At 37.9% G+C, this 18,907-nt stretch overlaps 2 protein-coding genes across 2 annotated transcripts; both read right to left on the bottom strand.

The window, feature by feature from the left end:
• Window positions 1-9,313: 9,313 nt before the first annotated feature.
• LOC149195397 (uncharacterized) lies at window positions 9,314-9,722 on the bottom strand. The gene has a single exon (XM_089408276.1). The coding sequence runs from the start codon at window positions 9,653-9,655 to the stop codon at window positions 9,314-9,316; it is 342 nt and encodes a 113-aa protein (XP_089264402.1). The 5' UTR covers window positions 9,656-9,722.
• Window positions 9,723-17,654: 7,932 nt separating this feature from the next.
• LOC149195396 (uncharacterized) lies at window positions 17,655-18,248 on the bottom strand. The gene has a single exon (XM_089407901.1). It carries the CDS (start codon window positions 18,246-18,248, stop codon window positions 17,655-17,657), a length of 594 nt encoding a protein of 197 aa, XP_089264027.1.
• Between the last annotated feature and the right edge of the window lie 659 nt (window positions 18,249-18,907).

Genomic DNA, 18,907 nt, shown 5'->3' with positions numbered 1-18,907 from the left:
TAGCCGACCCATCGGTACGACGGTGCACACGAAGGGACGCGACTGTTCGTTGGAATGGGGCGTGTCGAGGTTATGTGGCAGGTCAGTCAGGCATGCATGTTGATGGAGGCGACCCTTGTTATCCTCGAGAGACATGGCCCTTGGGCGAAAGGATGTGTATAATTAAGGAGGATGGCATTCGACGAAGGGACATCAAACTCAGACTTCCACATCGCAGAACAAGTGTGAAGGAAGGAGTTGGGTGAAAATAGAAGGAAGAGAAGGACGCGGGTAAGAGGGCCACACCGGTGGGCGGATTACAGAGGGCGAGTCGGGCTTGGTAGTGCGGACAAGCAGAGCGGGACGGGTTACCGTCTGGGCAGGCAGGTCGCACTGCATGCCGACCATGAACCCTCACTATGGACTGCACCAACGGGCAGAGTTTGGGCGCCGCAAAAGGGAAAGTCGGGCAGACAGGTTCGCAGTTTAGGTGTGGAGTTGTGTCGTGCAGCCTGCGGGCCAATGCTGCACGACCACATGACATGACAGGTTGAAAGAATAATTGAAGAAGATAAATTTATGGTAAGCTATTTTCGCTGCATTGTTAAGAACACTTATTGGAAAATTGACCAAGTGTTGAAGTAGGCGCAGACCGTGTACTCAAGTATTGGTAAAAGGAAAAAGTATGGTGGTGCCACACCCGCTTATGCGTGGTTGAAATACTACCACTAGGATAGGAGCGTGACATGGGGTCTCCCAGTACCTCCTCGACAAAGGTCGCCAAATTGCGGGGAACCCGGGGATTCCATGTCCCCCCTTGTCAAAAGCATCCCAAGTGCAGGAAATTTGGGGTTTCCATGTCTCGTCGCAATGGAAATCGCCCCAGGTGCATTAAAATTGGTGTACATCGATCCTGCAACCTCACATCAAGAAAAAGGCTCGGTTGGTCAAGAGAATGAAGGTATCTTCATTGGTAAAGGATCTTGCTAAGGATCAAAGGTTGGAGTCTCTTCTATAGCTAGTCCACCATGGACTATCAAAAGTTGAAAGAAGGACAGAGTGCCAGGGAATGAAGCACTGAAGAAACAAAGTGCAGAGAGGAGGAAGGACTCGACTTTTGGTTGGGGGATATTATTTTCAAGGGTCTAGGGCTTCACAATGACGAATAAGAAGCTTACGAAAGGGTTTTCCTCTCTGAGAGAGAGAGGTTTTTCCTTGGCAGATAGCCAACATCTTGTGTTCTTGTCCTTATGTTTTTGGCACCAGTTTGATGAAAGTAAACACACATGCATTAATAAGAAGAGAAGAGGATTAAGATAACATGATAAACTGCAAAAGAGCTTCAAAAATTGTTATCAAGTCTAGGGGAATCCCGCTATACCCCATTGCCCCAGATTCTTCAATGCGGTATCGGAGCTAAGGCGACACATCAAGGAAAGGGAATCTCAAGAACATCCGCAAGGCTGAAGCGTCAAGCCAAGAAGTCTCAATCACATCAAGGACAAGAAGGTCTACCATCTATCATTCATCATGGAAGACTACAAAGCAAGAAGAAACGCCTCATATAAAGGCACCTATAAGAAGAACAAATCAAAGAGGGACCTACATCAAGCTACACCATCTTGAAGAATGAAAGGCACTATGAGTCAAGTCATCAAGCAAGTCCATTTGAAGAAAGAAACTTGAACAACATCAAGATCTAAGGAAGGCAAGCCATCAAGTCTTCAAGAAGAAAGCAAGTTCACTACATCTCAAACTCTATCAAGTAAGTATATGTCCCCTTTTGAGTATACCTCAGTGTCTTTTTACAAGGAAAGTAACAAATTGGTTGGGACCACTACATGCCCAAAGTCCAACGGTTTGGATGCCAATAGTATGGATGCTACAAAAGGGATTGTCCTAAACTTAAGAAGGACAACAACAACAAGAGAAAAAGGGAAGAAGCTCATGTAACTCAAGAAGTGAAAGAAGACGACAAGAAGCAAGAGAAGGAAGATCCTCCTATGACTAAGTCAACCTCTTTGCTTAAAGTCTTCTTTCAAAGGGGGTAGAGATCTCATTGGGGGTCCCATTTATGGGATTCAAGAGAGGATGATATACAAGCGAGAGCAGATGAAGCAAGAAAGGCTACACCAATCGAGGAGAACTATCAAATAAAGCCGCGATGATAAAAGCATAATGAAGATGAGGTATGTATGCATCAAAGTTTCAGTCATGTCATCATATATATTGATTGGGTCATGGCAAATGTTCTAGAATAAAAGGATCTCTTTCTCCAACGACATGCTCGGAGGCATGTGCTACAGTGGAGTAAAGGTCAATCAATCCAATAAGAAGCAAATGAAGAACATCGCGGTCACAAAGAATAACTATTTGACAAGATTCCTCAACATCTCTCGAAAGAAGGCACGAAAACTCTGACAAAGGAAGAAAAAGATAAAGGACCCTTGACACCTACGAAGGCCTTGGAGATAGTAAGGTGTAGATAACCGATTCAACTCTAAAAATATGTCATGATGAAGAGCAATATCACGATGAAGTCATGAAGGGCCACTAAATTAAAGTACGAGAACAAGTGAGTACAACTAAGCATCCATGTGATAAGTGTTATGAAGGATAGACAAGGTGACAAAGGAGTAGCTAGATGACAAAAAGGACATGATATATATCAAGAAGGCCACTTTCCATGAAGGGAGCAATGACATGACAAACCAGGGGGGAAAGTGATCGATGGCCGGTATCCTACCAAGAAGAAGTTCAAACAAAGACTTCATGACATCGAAGGAAAGAAGGAGATCAAGCAGCTGAAGGACCCACGAAGAAGACATTGTTGATGAATGGACAGGTCCCTAGCGAAGAGGGAGTTCTAACAAGTTCCCAACTACAAAGGAGCTTGGGCAAGTTCCTTGTCAGAGGAAACTTGGGCATGTCTTCCCCAATCAAGGGGAAGAGATAGACACAACATTCTTGTCTTCACTTGTCAAGTAATAAAGGGAGGATTGGACAATCATTTGGCATCTGATGCTCTTTGAGGATGTGTAGGGCACCCAAGACAAGAGTATGCAAGAGGAGCGATATTCTTTGAGGACTGGGAACCTGTTGTGGCCAGCAACAACCCCCCCCCTTTTTCATTTAAGTGTTGTCCAAAATACTAAATGAATGGGGACCCTTAGTTGAAACTTTAGGAAAAGCTAGAGTTTCGTTTCTTCTAAATAAGGTTACCATCGTAAGCTTAGGAAAATCTTTTGAATACTTTAAAACCCAAGTTTGTGATAAGAAAAATCTTTAAAGTCGCATCATAAAATGACAAAAAAACTCCTCCATTTGGGTATAATCCTGGTATGTGCAAGAGTCCCGTACTAAGAGATATATCGCATCGCAATAAAGTAGTGCCAATGGGAAAGCCTTCAAGATCTCCCTATTTGCGATAACCCCGATCACAAGATCGCATATCGCAGGAATGGGCTAACAAAAATATGGCAAGCATAAAACTTTTGTGATCTGCGACGTGTGCGATATTGTGATAACGCGATGGTGCGATAATGCAAGAGCGCGATGGTGCGATAATGCGATGTCGCGATTTGTGACGATTGCGAATCAAATCGCAAAATCGCCCCATCGTGAAACTTTCAGGCGCGTTATTCAAGAAAAGCCACTTACCATAATCTGACTTAAGATCATGCGCTTTTAATGATAATAAAGGAATTAGTTGCCATCTATTAAATGTAGACACGTGCTTTTGCAAAGAATTACTTCATGTAAGGTGGCATATTTGATATATATGCTGCATTTAAGACTCTCCCATCACCTTTCTTGATCAATCATTTCCATTTGTGAGCTGCAGGAACGCAGAATGAAAGATGATACAAATCCATACGCAGGAAGAAATGGGAAATAAAAGTAAGGCTCATGGCTCTGAGGTGAGGGAGATGGCACCTTTATATATAGGCACAACTTGTAACAAAGACGTAAGGATATCAACGTTGGAAAGCATGTACAGACTACTTGAAGAAGAAAACCCCAGAATAATGAATGTTACTGCTGTCGCAGATTCACAGGGCTCTTCCGAAGCATCCTTAGAAGAACTGGCGTGCTCATTCCTTCATCGGATAGCAGCAAGGCCTAAAATTCTCCCATATACGGATATGATCAAGTGGATACTTGAAAATGCAAAAATGGACGACAGATAGTTCAAAATTCAAGGACATGGGCTCATCGGGTCATTCACTGCACAAGACTTAAAGCTCATGTATCATCTTCCTGAACCGCAGGCGACCTAAAATGCACAATTCATTAAAAAATTTGTGGCAGAGAACCCGAACCTATCAGAGACCACTAAAGATTGGTCCAGAAAAGATGAACCGCTCAAAAAGGATAAAAACGGTATGTACAGCACTGGTTCCCTCACCTCTCCGTATTGTTTTGCTGCGGCCATGCTTTGTAGATTATTTGGGATGCCAGATATCAATAAGTTTTCGTCTGAATGGTTACCATTGATTGATGCTGCCACAAATGCCGTTATTATAGATTGGGCCAAGATCTTTTCTGATAACCTGTTCACAGCTATTATCAAATACCAGTCTAAAAGATCCATGTCTCAAAGGATCTATCCTCCTTTTTACCTGTCCGCATATGTTATGGATTCTATTTTTTATGTGTCTAAATTTCCCTCTATGGGTTGGAAATGGACAACTCAGGACCCATTACCCATACATGTCTATCATAAGATATTATGGGATTCTCAGTTCGTTCCACATTTCTACCAAATTTGTCATGGGCTTATCTTACCCATGTATAGAATGATGTATGACAAAGAACCCCCGAGGTGCTCACCTGAGGCACAGATAGATATCATCCCCATCGCAAGATGGTTCGGGGAAGAATGGTTCACCTATATTAGAGTATTCGGAAGCATCGTCCCTCCTCATGTCCTCCCTTTATATCTTCCTGACAAGCTACTGGCTTGAGAAATTGCATATCAAACCTGTTTAGAAGGCGGCCTAACCAAATATCTAAAAGACAAAAAGAAGGCCATATGGCCCCAGTTTCCTGTAGCTTGTGGGGCCTTTTCATTGTTCGATGTGGGTCACGTGTTCACCGAAGTGGATAATATGACGTGTCTACGATTATTTAAATTCCCGGCAAGGCCATTTGACCCAAATAAAGTTTCCCAAGATTTCACAACGAACATCAAGATAAAGATATTCGTTGGAAAGAAGGATCTGTTTGATGATTTATTTCAGAATAAAAGCTCACTCCAGGAAATTTTGCAGGAAGCTCAATCGCAACTATCTCCAGATGACCTCCAAAAGTACTTGGCTTGGCAGGAAGAAGACGAGGGAAAAAGAGCAGGTTCACCCAAGATAAATGAAAATCATAAAGACTTTCTCTTCAACAAATGGGATGATCAAATCATGGAAGCGGAACAAGTAGCAGAAGCAGCGACTATAACAGCGAGCATTCTTGTCAACTGTGTGAATGAAAATTTGCACAGAGAAAACTTGATCGAAGAGACCACCCCAGGGTATTTACCAAATAAACTCCAACTAGAAGCAGAATGGAAACATAAAGCACATGAAAAGGAAAAAGCGGTCCAAGCACTAGACAGGTTAAATTGGGAGTGTTACTGGGCATACTTAGTGAAGCCGCATAGTCAGCAGATGACTGTGAAATGTATCATAAATGCGGCCGAGAAAGTAGTGCCAACTCACATAGATTCTATTTTCTCAGCCCAGCTCAAAGCAGAAGTCAGCCAGCCGACTCTCCTCAAGCCCATGATGAATGCATGCAGTTTTAAGGATCAGATTCAGAAGTAACCTTGTTTAGAATGTTGTTTTTTCCTTTAAAATTAGATTAGAAAAAGGGCGGTCATTTGAAAACCGCATCCTAAATTTTGTAAATTGACTATTATTAGAATTAGGAAGTAGTATTTTAACCCTTCTCATGCATTTGGAGAAGGGTCCAGAAATTTGTCAAAAACTTGTCCTCAAAACATGCACTTCTGCACCCTCAAAGGAGGTTTTGATGAATGAACGGATCAAGGTTTATTTAATTTTTGCATTTGATGTTTGCTACTGATGTTGTACTTTTGTACTCTTAGTAGATATCAGAACAAGGAGAGATAAATCATTATTACTTGAAGCTTATGAGTAGAACCAGTCATAAATGGTACTTTTATCTCTTGACCATTTCTGCTTATATTCTTAAAGTGATATACAGTTTTTAGTTGTTTATATGTTATTGCATGAATGTGTGAGTTACCATTTGGCACTTTTGTACGTTGGAGTCATTTATTTATGTTTGATATATGAATAACTTACTATGCGATATGTTGTTCACAACTGTTTTGCCTAACTTTTTATGCAAAGTGGTTCATTGTTGGGCCTCAAAATAGTCCCTATTTTCACTCCATTATTCACCAATATTTTCACATTTTACCTTCATGTCACCTCCATTCCACCTCCATATCATTACATTTACCTCATTATTGGGTTCTAACAATGCTTTTCCAAAGTTTATTAATTCTTAACATTTTTAAGTGAATTTATGGCTAAACTTTAGAAAATAAGATGCTTATACTTATACCTAACAATTAGAATGAGTTTGTTGACATGTGTAGGCACAAAGGAAGCTTCTAGGGCATCTTTATGTGGCCTTGAATGATCAAATTCGAATTTGATAAGATAAACCTCATGGAAAAGATCATGGAGAAAATCATGGACCTCATGGAGGAGATCATGGAGGATAGGGTTATGTGTCTAGATGGTTGAGAAATGTATGGAACTAAAGAGAGATTAGTGGATCATCATTATGAGTTTGTTATCTCATCTCATTGTATAAATAGGAGTACCTCCTCCATTCCAAAGGGAGGACTCTTAGAGCATTGTATCCAACTTATGATGGCATAGAATAAAGCTTCATTTTTCATACATTTCCATTATGTAGTTTTTAGATATAAGTTTCCTTAATGTAGTATATGGAATAATTTGTCTTGTTCTTAAGAGAATTGAGCTCACTCTAAAAGGATGAGAGAAACATGTTATTTCATATTAGATCTTATTTCATTTAATTGCTTAGATGTTTGAGGATTTGTTTGTGATTGATGAATGAGTTTTAAATTAGAATCTTATCAGCATATGAGAGAACAACCAAGGGTCTAAGTTAGGCTCTCTCTCCATTTGATTTGCATGATAATTAAAATTCATTCTTTTGCTTTTTCAAGTATCATATGAGGAGATACCAAGAGTCTAAGTTAGGCTCTCTCTCCATTGATTTATATGGTAATTGAAATTCATTCTTTTGTGTTTATGTTTCAAGTTATTTCATTTCTTATGCTTGTGAATGAATCTTAGTTTAGTTTGGATTAGTACATGAGAGGACAATCAAGAGACTAAGTTAGTCTCTCTCTCTACTTGAATCTGAACAATAATTAAGTTCATTCTCTTGTCTTCATTTCAAGTTTTTAGTTTCATGTAATCAATGATTTCTCTATGATACTGTAGGGAAGGACAACCAGGACCTCCTTAGTTAGGAGCCTCTTCCCTTACATATTGTATTGAATCTTAAATAATTTAGTTAGACATAGAGTTAGTTGCCTACTCCTGCATATATTGTGCTAGCATCATCACAAGCTTACGAGTTTCCCTGGTTGATAATTTAATGCAGCAATTTAAGCCCAATAAATTGCCCAACATTTTGGCGCCGTTGTCGGGGATGGTGCTAAGGGATTAGGCATTAGAAATTTAATTTAGTACTAGTATTTTTCTTTAGACAAAATAACTTGTGAGACCTGGTGATAGCAGGATCTTCACAAAGAAGTTTAAGTTTGAGTTTTCTGATGGTTTAGTGTTTAGCTAGTTTTAAATTTTGTCTTTTCAAAAAACCCCCTGCATGAATAAAAACGAATCAATCGTTTAGTATGCTCTCTTCCCGCGCTTCGTGCGATCAGGAAGATCAGAAAATCTATTGATTTCGTTCGAATAAAACTACTCTTGCTAGAGAATTATGTGCAACATGACAATAAAGAATTTTGTGAATGAAAAAATTTTAGATGAAATTTAGTTTTTTAATTTTAGATTTAAAAAAAATATATAAATTTTAATAATATATGTATCATATATACATATTATTATTAAAATAAAAAATAAAAAAATTAACCATTTCTTTTGTTGTTTTTAGATATTAAAAAAAAAAACTAAATTCATTTTAGTTATTGCTATGTTTTTTAGAATACCTCTTTATTAGGTTTTAATTAAAAAATTTGTTGATTTTATAACTTAAAAGAAATCTCAACTTCAATAACAAATTAAAAAAAAAATTGTTTTTAATTTGTTGTTTAACAATAAATAAAATCAACATTTGAGGGATGGAAGAAGCTCTTCTCCTCAACTTATCATGATGCTTATATGTCTTTGAGTGCACCCGCAATTTTCTCCCCATATGTACGGTTGGAACTCCTAAAGTGGGATCCACTATATGAAGATACGGATTTGAATAATATGCAATGGCATACTCTGCTTTTTGATTATGGTATGCCAGAAAATGCTAGCAATATAAATTTGGTATGTCTGTTCGACTGCTAAAGAACATTGGTTTATGGAAAGGGATCTTGGCAATGCCAGTTTTGGAGCAGCTTGCCCTGGATGAACTTTTATGTGGGAAAGTGCTTCCCCATCTAAGGAACATTGTGCAGAATATTCATGATGCAATTACAAGGACTGAAAGGGTTGTTGTAGCATTATTGGGTGTTTGGACTGGTCCCAATTACTGTGGGCAACTTAGTTGCAAATTTCTTCCTCTGGTTGAATACATAGTAACTCTTGGAAAAGAGCTTGAGAAAAAGCAAGTACTAGGTGCCAGCACTGAAGAAGATGTTAGTTGAGTTAAATGAATATGATCAAGCTCGGCGCATATTGAAGACTTTCATGTGGGTTGTGGTTAAATTTTCCCGATTATGATGCGCCCACACAGATCTGGAAGCCGGAACAAAGGAATACTCAATATGTCGATGCAGCCATGACTGTTCCCAATGGGGCCTTGTTTCCTATGAGTGGCATTAACATTGCATTCGATAGAGAAATCATTGGTATAAGTGGTATTCCTTGTGCTCATCAAAAAGTTGGGAGAAAGGACCAGGTAAGTCATAGTGTCATGCATTAATTCTACCAGGACAAAGAAAACCTGAGGAAAACCTTGAGACATGTTCTATGCAAAAAAATGGCCAAGGAAACTGACAAAACAGACCAGGCGATCTAGCTTAATAGCAAAATTTGCAGTTGAGGGCACTACTTGGCATTAGAAAAAATAAGCCAGTTTTCCCTACAAGAAAACCATATCAACCAGCTCCTCTATGATGCTGTGGGGAGCCAATAGGTGTATTCTGATTTGAAACTCGAGCTTCCTGCAGGAAAGGGTGTTGGTTAGAAAGCATCACGATAGAAGGTAATGTACTTCTCATCCCATATCTTACACCTGATAAATTGGCATAATTGAGAATATTTGAATTAGGGATAATGTTATTCCTGCCCATCAGAAGCTCCCTAGCTTCAAGTGTATCCCTGCTTGTCATAAACTCCCTAGCTTCAAGTGTATCAACGCTGAAATATGCAGAAACGTCATCTTTCATCAAAGACATTTCTCTTTCTCTTCCACTTGTAGGTAGATACCCTCCTGCCATTCCAGGAAAGAAGCTTGTAACCAGTTGCCCTTGAGCTCCATCACTGGAAGCCGGAGATGCAAATGGAGAAGAGAGATCTGAGCTCGAAAGAAGGGAAAGAGATGAATTGTTTGAGGGCTGTTGTATTCCCATGTGACGTGGAGAAGCTGTGGTTGAACAATCTCCACCTGTCATGTCAATATTGTTAGTAATTATTGCAGGGATTGGGAAATTGAAACCTCCCATACTAACTCCTCCACCGAAGCTACTTGTAGGTGTCAATGAGGTTTTCATAACAGTAGTTTGCTGCATAGGAGGCATACTGTGATTTCCTGATGTCTGGGGAATTCCCTGCGCTCTGTAAGTGGTGCCATCAGGCTCAACAATCCATCCCGCTTCATTAGCGAGATCCCTCAAAACATCATTGATATCAGCCCTGGGTGGAAGATTGTACCCCCCATATTTCCTCAAACCATTGAAAATCTTGGTAGTGATGGACCTCCTATGCCTCTCTCTCAACTTGGTCTTCCCCTTCTCGCTTGCACTGGACTTGGGCTTCAGCTGCTTCTGCTCCCCTTCATGGGAATGGGCATCGTGAGAGCTGGATTCCTTCATTTGTGCCTCCTCTCACTTAAACCCCACTAACTCCCCAGCATTCTCAGACCTGAGTTTTTCCGATTCAAAGACTATCTTGACAGCTGATAACATCTGTAGACTGGGTGACACAACATGCATAAAGCATAGTGAAAATCAAGGTATAGGTAACGAGGTCGATGGAGATCTAATGGTGATCCCACAATTGCGCTGCTCTAAGAGAAATAGATCTCAGGGATTGTCGTCCAAGTATTCTGACTCTGTTCTCCAGCCATGGAGGAGAGGCTATTGATGAAAAGGGCGAATTAAAGACTGAGCACACTCTTTCTCTCCAGCTGCACCTAGATATCCGCAACTATGTTGTGGGATATCTTGCTACTAGAGGGCCAGAACTGCAACCATATGCGACTGGTTCATTGATTCAACTTCTCTGCCATATCACAAAGCTTGGATGGTATGATGATGACAGGTTTAGGGAGATTGTGAAGGATTCCATGAACTTCTTGAGTCAGTCAACAACGGAGCACTATTGCATTGGTCTGAAAATTCTGAATCAAATTGTCGCAGAGATGAATCAGCCCAATCCAGGATTTCCTTTAACGCATCAGCGGAAAATCGCCTGTTCTTTTAGGGATCTTGTCCGGATCTTTCTCTTCTTTCTCTTCTCGTTCACGCGCACAAGATCCAAAATATCAGTGATTATTTTCCTATTTTAGCAAAGCCTGGTGTCGTTCGACTTCACGGCCTGCCAGAGAATTATCAAATGAAGTATTACTTCTACCATATCCTCTCATGACAGATCGGCCATGGGGAACGACTCCGAGCCTGCAAAGATTCCGAGAAAACGATCTTTTCCCTCTAGGCTGTGAAGTGATCTCGATGGAAAATGATACTACTGCCAGCAGTGGCATGAATATAAGGTTTCTTATCAACAAGGAAAGTAAGAAGATATTGTTTGCAGAAGCCGGTAAGGATTTTGTCGATCTTTTCTTTACCTTTCTCACCTTGCCAACAGGTTCTGTCATGAAATTACTTTCACCCCCAAATTTTGCAAAGAGAGTCGGCTGCCTCACCAACGTTTACAACAGTATAAACAAGCTCCACAGCCGACATGGAAAGATTCAGGGCACCAGTTAGAGAAGCGGTGTTCAAACCGCTAGAGAATGCAGCAGACAAGAATGTTTCAATAAGGATAGTTCAACACACGGGCAGCACCTAAGAAATCCCTTCACTTGCCAATATTAATGTTTTGTGTGGATTTCTTTTCTATTTTTGGTTTAAATTTGTTTTGTATTTATTGTAAAATATCATATTTGTTTTTATTTTTATATTTGGGATTTGTTTGGTATATATTTAGTTATAATATGTTAATGAGTGATATGTTTTAATTTAAATATTTAGTTAATATTTGATTTATATTATATTAATTATATTAATATGATTGTATTAACTATATTAATATATTAATATATTCTGATTGTATTAATATATTAATTATATTAATATATTAATATGACTGTATTATCTGTATTAATATATTAATAGATTAATATAATATGATTGTATTAAGATATTAATTATATTAATATATTAATATGATTGCATATTAATATATTAATATAATATATTATATTAATATAGTATGATTGTATTAAATATATTAACTATATAAATATATTATGATTGTATTAATATATTACTATATTATCTTTTGTTATCAAAAAAAAAATAACAATTGTTGTGTAGAAGTATTTAAAAAAAAAAGAAAAAAAAAGTAAACATTGGCATGTGAAGGTACTAGCATAAAACAAAACTTTGGAGGCACGAAAATTGAGAGAATCATGAGAACAGGAAAAATATTAAAATATATATATATATATCTATATATATATATATCTATATATCTATATATATATATATATATATATATATATATATATATATATATATATATATATATATATATATATATATATATATATATATATATATATATATATATATATATATATATATATAATAAAAGAAAATAAAAAAATTCACAAAATTCACGCCGGTTTGAAAATAAAGAATGGAACATTTGGAAGCATAATTTGAAAGAACATTTGGTGGATTATTTAAATGCTGACAAACTTTTTTAGAGTTGGCAAATCGATATTGTTGTATGCTTTTATAACGCACTAATCTGCAGGACACAACAAATCTATGATGCCAAACTTTTCGCCATGCACAGAAGTCAGCTAACACAAACAGGTAGTATTACTCTTCATGGTTATTTTCACAAATGGATTGATATTAATATCATGATCAAGTCAATTTTAACACTTTGTTTGTCCTTAATTTGTTTTATTTGGTATGAAATTTTTGCGTAAGAATCATGAAGAAACTGGCCATTTCTTCAAGAGCACACTTATGTTTTCTTTGTACCAAGTTTTTTACAGGTTACAGGACAATCAAGTATTCATTAAGGAGATTACATTGTGCGCACAATTGGTCTTCAAATGACTAATTTCATGAAAAATTCTAAAAGACAAATCCATGTCCACAACCATTACTTTGCACTCCCTTTTTGCAAAAGATTTTCCACCAATTGTCAATCCATAAAGCATACCATTTCCATGTCCATTTTTCACAGCAAGAGTATTTATCCTTACATCCATTGTCATTTCCCTTGTCATTACCATTCCCCTTCATTTCTGCAATAAAACCCTGCTTGAGTCAAAGTCCTAGAGTCTAATTATCTTTGTAAAAACACCTAGAGGCTTGCATGCCTTAATGGCAAGTACTCTTGCCAATGAACAATGGGAGTACATTAATATCCCTTGTTCGTTGGATCTTGTAGGTGACTCGACCACGACAAATTTATTCGTACCTACAAAGATGTGTTAGGCATCCTGACTCCCATTGGAATCAATGGTGGGAGCTCTTGTGTTGGCTAGGGGCATTCATTAACGGCCACTAAGTCAACAACTTCTTGCTATGTTCGACATCGACACATCTAATCACATAGTAAGATTTATGCCATCGAGCGTTGAAGACTTGAAGACCCATATTTTGTAGCAAATGCAGGCAATTTTTCATCACTTGAGGACAAGTCTATCAATAAGGCTGGGAGGGAAATGTAACTTATATATTTTATATACTTTCCAAGCCTTATAGATTTTCAGCCATATTCAGCAGACTCATCATATTCATCATCCAGTAGCAGATACAACTTTCAGCCATGTTTAGCGGATTCCTCATATTCATCATCTAGTAGCAGAGGATCCAGCAGCCGATACGACAACACAGATCCATCTTTCATCCACAATTTGAAGAAGCAGCTTTAGAGCAGACTTGTGGCAGCTGAACATGCATGATTCTTCAACCATTTTCCCAACCAAGTAAAGAAGACCATGAACAAAAAATTTTGCAGCCACACGTGCTTAACTCTCATCCATTTTGGAAGGGTAAGTTAAGGTATGATATTTTCTAACTTTTAACCATTAAATTCCTTGAAAAGTTAGAATAATAATTTTTGGAAAAAATTCACTTCCTTTCCCCTTTCCTTTCCCCATTTCACATAACTGCCCAAATCATCCGTTTAAGGGGAAGGACACATCCACATTCATATATCACATTCATATAACATCCACATTCATATATCACATTCTAAACCCCACTTACCTTCAAGTTATATTCGCTATTACATGAGCATACAAATGGCTTTGTCAAAAGTATTTAAAAGTTAATTGGATGCCAACAAAATCATGGTTGTTACACAAGAACCAACCATGATGTATTCCAACAAAATGCCAATGGAATCATGGTTGTTACACAAGAACCAACCACGATGCATTCCAACAAACATACTCTGCAATAAAAATTACATTGTCAATATGCAAAGATCATACATTGAATGCAACAAACAAAAGATGGTTGAAACACAAGAACCAACCAAGTTGTAGTTCATCAAAATAACGCTTTGCAAAAGTTATGTAAATGATATCATGCAGAGTTTAAGCCAAACCTCAAAAAGTAATGTAATAGATTGCATGAGGACATGCAATACCATAGATTGCATGAGGACATGCAATACCTTGAGTTTGGGGGAGATGTTGGGCCTCAAAATAGTCCCTATTTTCACTCCATTATTCACCAATATTTTCACATTTTACCTTCATGTCACCTCCATTCCACCTCCATATCATTACATTTACCTCATTATTGGGTTCTAACAATGCTTTTCCAAAGTTTATTAATTCTTAACATTTTTAAGTGAATTTATGGCTAAACTTTAGAAAATAAGATGCTTATACTTATACCTAACAATTAGAATGAGTTTGTTGACATGTGTAGGCACAAAGGAAGCTTCTAGGGCATCTTTATGTGGCCTTGAATGATCAAATTCGAATTTGATAAGATAAACCTCATGGAAAAGATCATGGAGAAAATCATGGCCCTCATGGAGGAGATCATGGAGGATAGGGTTATGTGTCTAGATGGTTGAGAAATGTATGGAACTAAAGAGAGATTAGTGGATCATCATTATGAGTTTGTTATCTCATCCCATTGTATAAATACGAGTACCTCCTCCATTCCAAAGGGAGGACTCTTAGAGCATTGTATCCAACTTATGATGGCATAGAATAAAGCTTCATTTTTCATACATTTCCATTATGTAGTTTTATTTCCATTATGTAGTTTTTAGATATAATTTTCCTTAATGTAGTATTTGGAATAATTTGTCTTGTTCTTAAGAGAATTGAGCTCACTCTAAAAGGATGAGAGAAACATGTTATTTAATATTAGATCTTATTTCATTTAATTGCTTAGATGTTTGAGGATTTGTTTATGATTGATGAATGAGTTTTAAATTAGAATCTTATCAGCATATGAGAGAACAACCAAGGGTCTAAGTTAGGCTCTCTCTCCATTTGATTTGCATGATAATTAAAATTCATTCTTTTGCTTTTTCAAGTATCATATGAGGAGATACCAAGAGTCTAAGTTAGGCTCTCTCTCCATTGATTTATATGGTAATTGAAATTCATTCTTTTGTGTTTATGTTTCAAGTTATTTCATTTCTTATGCTTGTGAATGAATCTTAGTTTAGTTTGGATTAGTACATGAGAGGACAATCAAGAGACTAAGTTAGTCTCTCTCTCTACTTGAATCTGAACAATAATTAAGTTCATTCTCTTGTCTTCATTTCAAGTTTTTAGTTTCATGTAATCAATGATTTCTCTATGATACTGTAGGGAAGGACAACCAGGACCTCCTTAGTTAGGAGCCTCTTCCCTTACATATTGTATTGAATCTTAAATAATTTAGTTAGACATAGAGTTAGTTGCCTACTCCTGCATACATTGTGCTAGCATCATCACAAGCTTACGAGTTTCCCTGGTTGATAATGTAATGCAGCAATTTAAGCCCAATAAATTGCCCAACATTTTGGCGCCGTTGTCGGGGATGGTGCTAAGGGATTAGGCATTAGAAATTTAATTTAGTACTAGTATTTTTCTTTAGACAAAATAACTTGTGAGACCTGGTGATAGCAGGATCTTCACAAAGAAGTTTAAGTTTGAGTTTTCTGATGGTTTAGTGTTTAGCTAGTTTTAAATTTCGTCTTTTCAAAAACCCACCTGCATGAATAAAAACGAATCAATCGTTTAGTATGCTCTCTTCCTGTGCTTCGTGCGATCAGGAAGATCAGAAAATCTATTGATTTCGTTCGAATAAAACTACTCTTGCTGGAGAATTATGTGCAACATGACAATAAAGAATTTTGTGAATGAAAAAAAACATCTTTATTTTTTTAGATGAAATTTAGTTTTTTAATTTTAGATTTAAAATAAAAATAAAAATTTTAATAATATATGTATCATATATACATATTATTATTAAAATAAAAAATAAAAAAATTAACCATTTCTTTTGTTGTTTTTAGATATTAAAAAAAAAAACTAAATTCATTTTAGTTATTGCTATGTTTTTTAGAATACCTCTTTATTAGGTTTTAATAAAAAAAATTGTTGATTTTATAACTTAAAAGAAATCTCAACTTCAATAACAAATTAAAAAAAAAATTGTTTTTAATTTGTTGTTTAACAATAAATAAAATCAACATTTGAGGGATGGAAGAAGCTCTTCTCCTCAACTTATCATGATGCTTATATGTCTTTGAGTGCACCCGCAATTTTCTCCCCATATGTACGGTTGGAACTCCTAAAGTGGGATCCACTATACGAAGATACGGATTTGAATAATATGCAATGGCATACTCTGCTTTTTGATTATGGTATGCCAGAAAATGCTAGCGATATAAATTTGGTATGTCTGTTCAACTGCTAAAGAACATTGGTTTATGGAAAGGGATCTTGGCAATGCCAGTTTTGGAGCAGCTTGCCCTGGATGAACGTTTATGTGGGAAAGTGCTTCCCCATCTAAGGAACATTGTGCAGAATTCATGATGCAAATACAAGGACTGAAAGGGTTGTTGTAGCATTATTGGGTGTTTGGACTGGTCCCAATTACTGTGGGGAACTTAGCTGCAAATTTCTTCCTCTGGTTGAATACATAGTAACTCTTGGAAAAGAGCTTGAGAAAAAGCAAGTACTAGGTGCCAGCACTAAAGAAGATGTTAGTTGAGTTAAATGAATATGATAAAGCTCGGTGCATATTGAAGACTTTCATGTGGGTTGTGGTTAAATTTTCCCGATTATGATGCGCCCACACAGATCTGGAAGCCGGAACAAAGGAATACTCAATATGTCGATGCAGCCATGACTGTTCCCAATGGGGCCTTGTTTCCTATGAGTGGCATTAACATTGCATTCGATAGAGAAATCATTGGTATAAGTGGTATTCCTTGTGCTCATCAAAAACTTGGGAGAAAGGACCAGGTAAGTCATAGTGTCATGCATTAATTCTACCAGGACAAAGAAAACCTGAGGAGAACCTTGAGACATGTTCTATGCAAAAAATATGGCCAAGGAAACTGACAAAACAGACCAGATGATCTAGGTCAATAGCAAAATTTGCAGTTGAGGGCACTACTCGGCATTAGAAAAAATAAGTTAGTTTTCCCTACAAGAAAACCAGATCAACCAACTCCTCTATGATGCTGTGGGGAGCCAATAGGTGTATTCTGATTTGAAGCTCGAGCTTCCTGCAGGAAAGGGTGCTGGTTAGAAAGCATCACGATAGAAGGTAATGTAATTCTCATCCCATATCTTACACCTGATAAATTGGCATAATTGAGAATATTTGAATTAGGGATAATGTTATTCCTGCCCATCAGAAGCTCCCTAGCTTCAAGTGTATCCCTGCTTGTCATAAACTCCCTAGCTTCAAGTGTATCAGCGCTGAAATATGCAGAAACGTCATCTTTCATCAAAGACATTTCTCTTTTGCTTCCACTTGTAGGTAGATACCCTCCTGCCATTCAAGGAAAGAAGCTTGTAACCAGTTGCCCTTGAGCTCCATCACTGGAAGTCGGAGATGCAAATGGAGAAGAGAGATCTGAGCTCGAAAGAAGGGAAAGAGATGAATTGTTTGAGGGCTGTTGTATTCCCATGTGACGTGGAGAAGCTGTGGTTGAACAATCTCCACCTGTCATGTCAATATTGTCAGTAATTATTGCAGGGATTGGGCAATTGAAGCCTCCCATACTAACTCCTCCACCGAAGCTACTTGTAGGTGTCAATGAGGTTTTCATAACAGTAGTTTGTTGCATAGGAGGCATATTGTGATTTCCTGATGTCTGGGGAATTCCCTGCGCTCTGTAAGTGGTGCCATCAGGCTCAACAATCCATCCCGCTTCATTAGCGAGATCCCTCAAAACATCATTGATATCAGCCCTGGGTGGAAGATTGTACCCCCCATATTTCCTCAAACCATTGAAAATCTTGGTAGTGATGGACCTCCTGTGCCTCTCTCTCAACTTGGTCTTCTCCTTCTCGCTTGCACTGGACTTGGGCTTCAGCTGCTTCTGCTCCCCTTCATGGGAATGGGCATCGTGAGAGCTGGATTCCTTCATTTGCGCCTCCTCTCACTTAAACCCCACTAACTCCCCAGCATTCTTAGACCTGAGTTTTTCCGATTCAAAGACTATCTTGACAGCTGATAACATCTGTAGACTGGGTGACACAGCATGCATAAAGCAGAGTGAAAATCAAGGTATAGGTAACGAGGTCGATGCAGATCTAATGGTGATCCCACAATTGCGCTGCTCTAAGAGAAATAGATCTCAGGGATTGCCATCCAAGTATTCTGACTCTGTTCTCCAGCCATGGAGGAGAGGCTATTGATGAAAAGGGCGAATTAAAGACTGAGCACACTCTTTCTCTCCAGCTGCACCTAGATATCTGCAACTATGTTGTGGGATATCTTGCTACTAGAGGGCCAGAACTACAACCATATGCGACTGGTTCGTTGATTCAACTTCTCTGCCATATCACAAAGCTTGGATGGTATGATGATGACAGGTTTAGGGAGATTGTGAAGGATTCCATGAACTTCTTGAGTCAGTCAACAACGGAGCACTATTGCATTGTTCTGAAAATTCTGAATCAAATTGTCGCAGAGATGAATCAGGCCAATCCAGGATTTCCTTTAACGCATCAGCGGAAAATCGCCTGTTCTTTTAGGGATCTTGTCCAGATCTTTCTCTTCTTTCTCTTCTCGTTCACGCGCACA

The sequence above is a fragment of the Pinus tabuliformis genome, chromosome 2_2 (genome assembly GCF_031772625.1).
Source record: "Pinus tabuliformis cultivar Carrire ecotype Pingquan chromosome 2_2, CPIR1, whole genome shotgun sequence".
NCBI classification, from domain to species: Eukaryota; Viridiplantae; Streptophyta; class Pinopsida; order Pinales; family Pinaceae; genus Pinus; species Pinus tabuliformis.
This window is presented reverse-complemented; position numbering and strand designations above follow the sequence as displayed.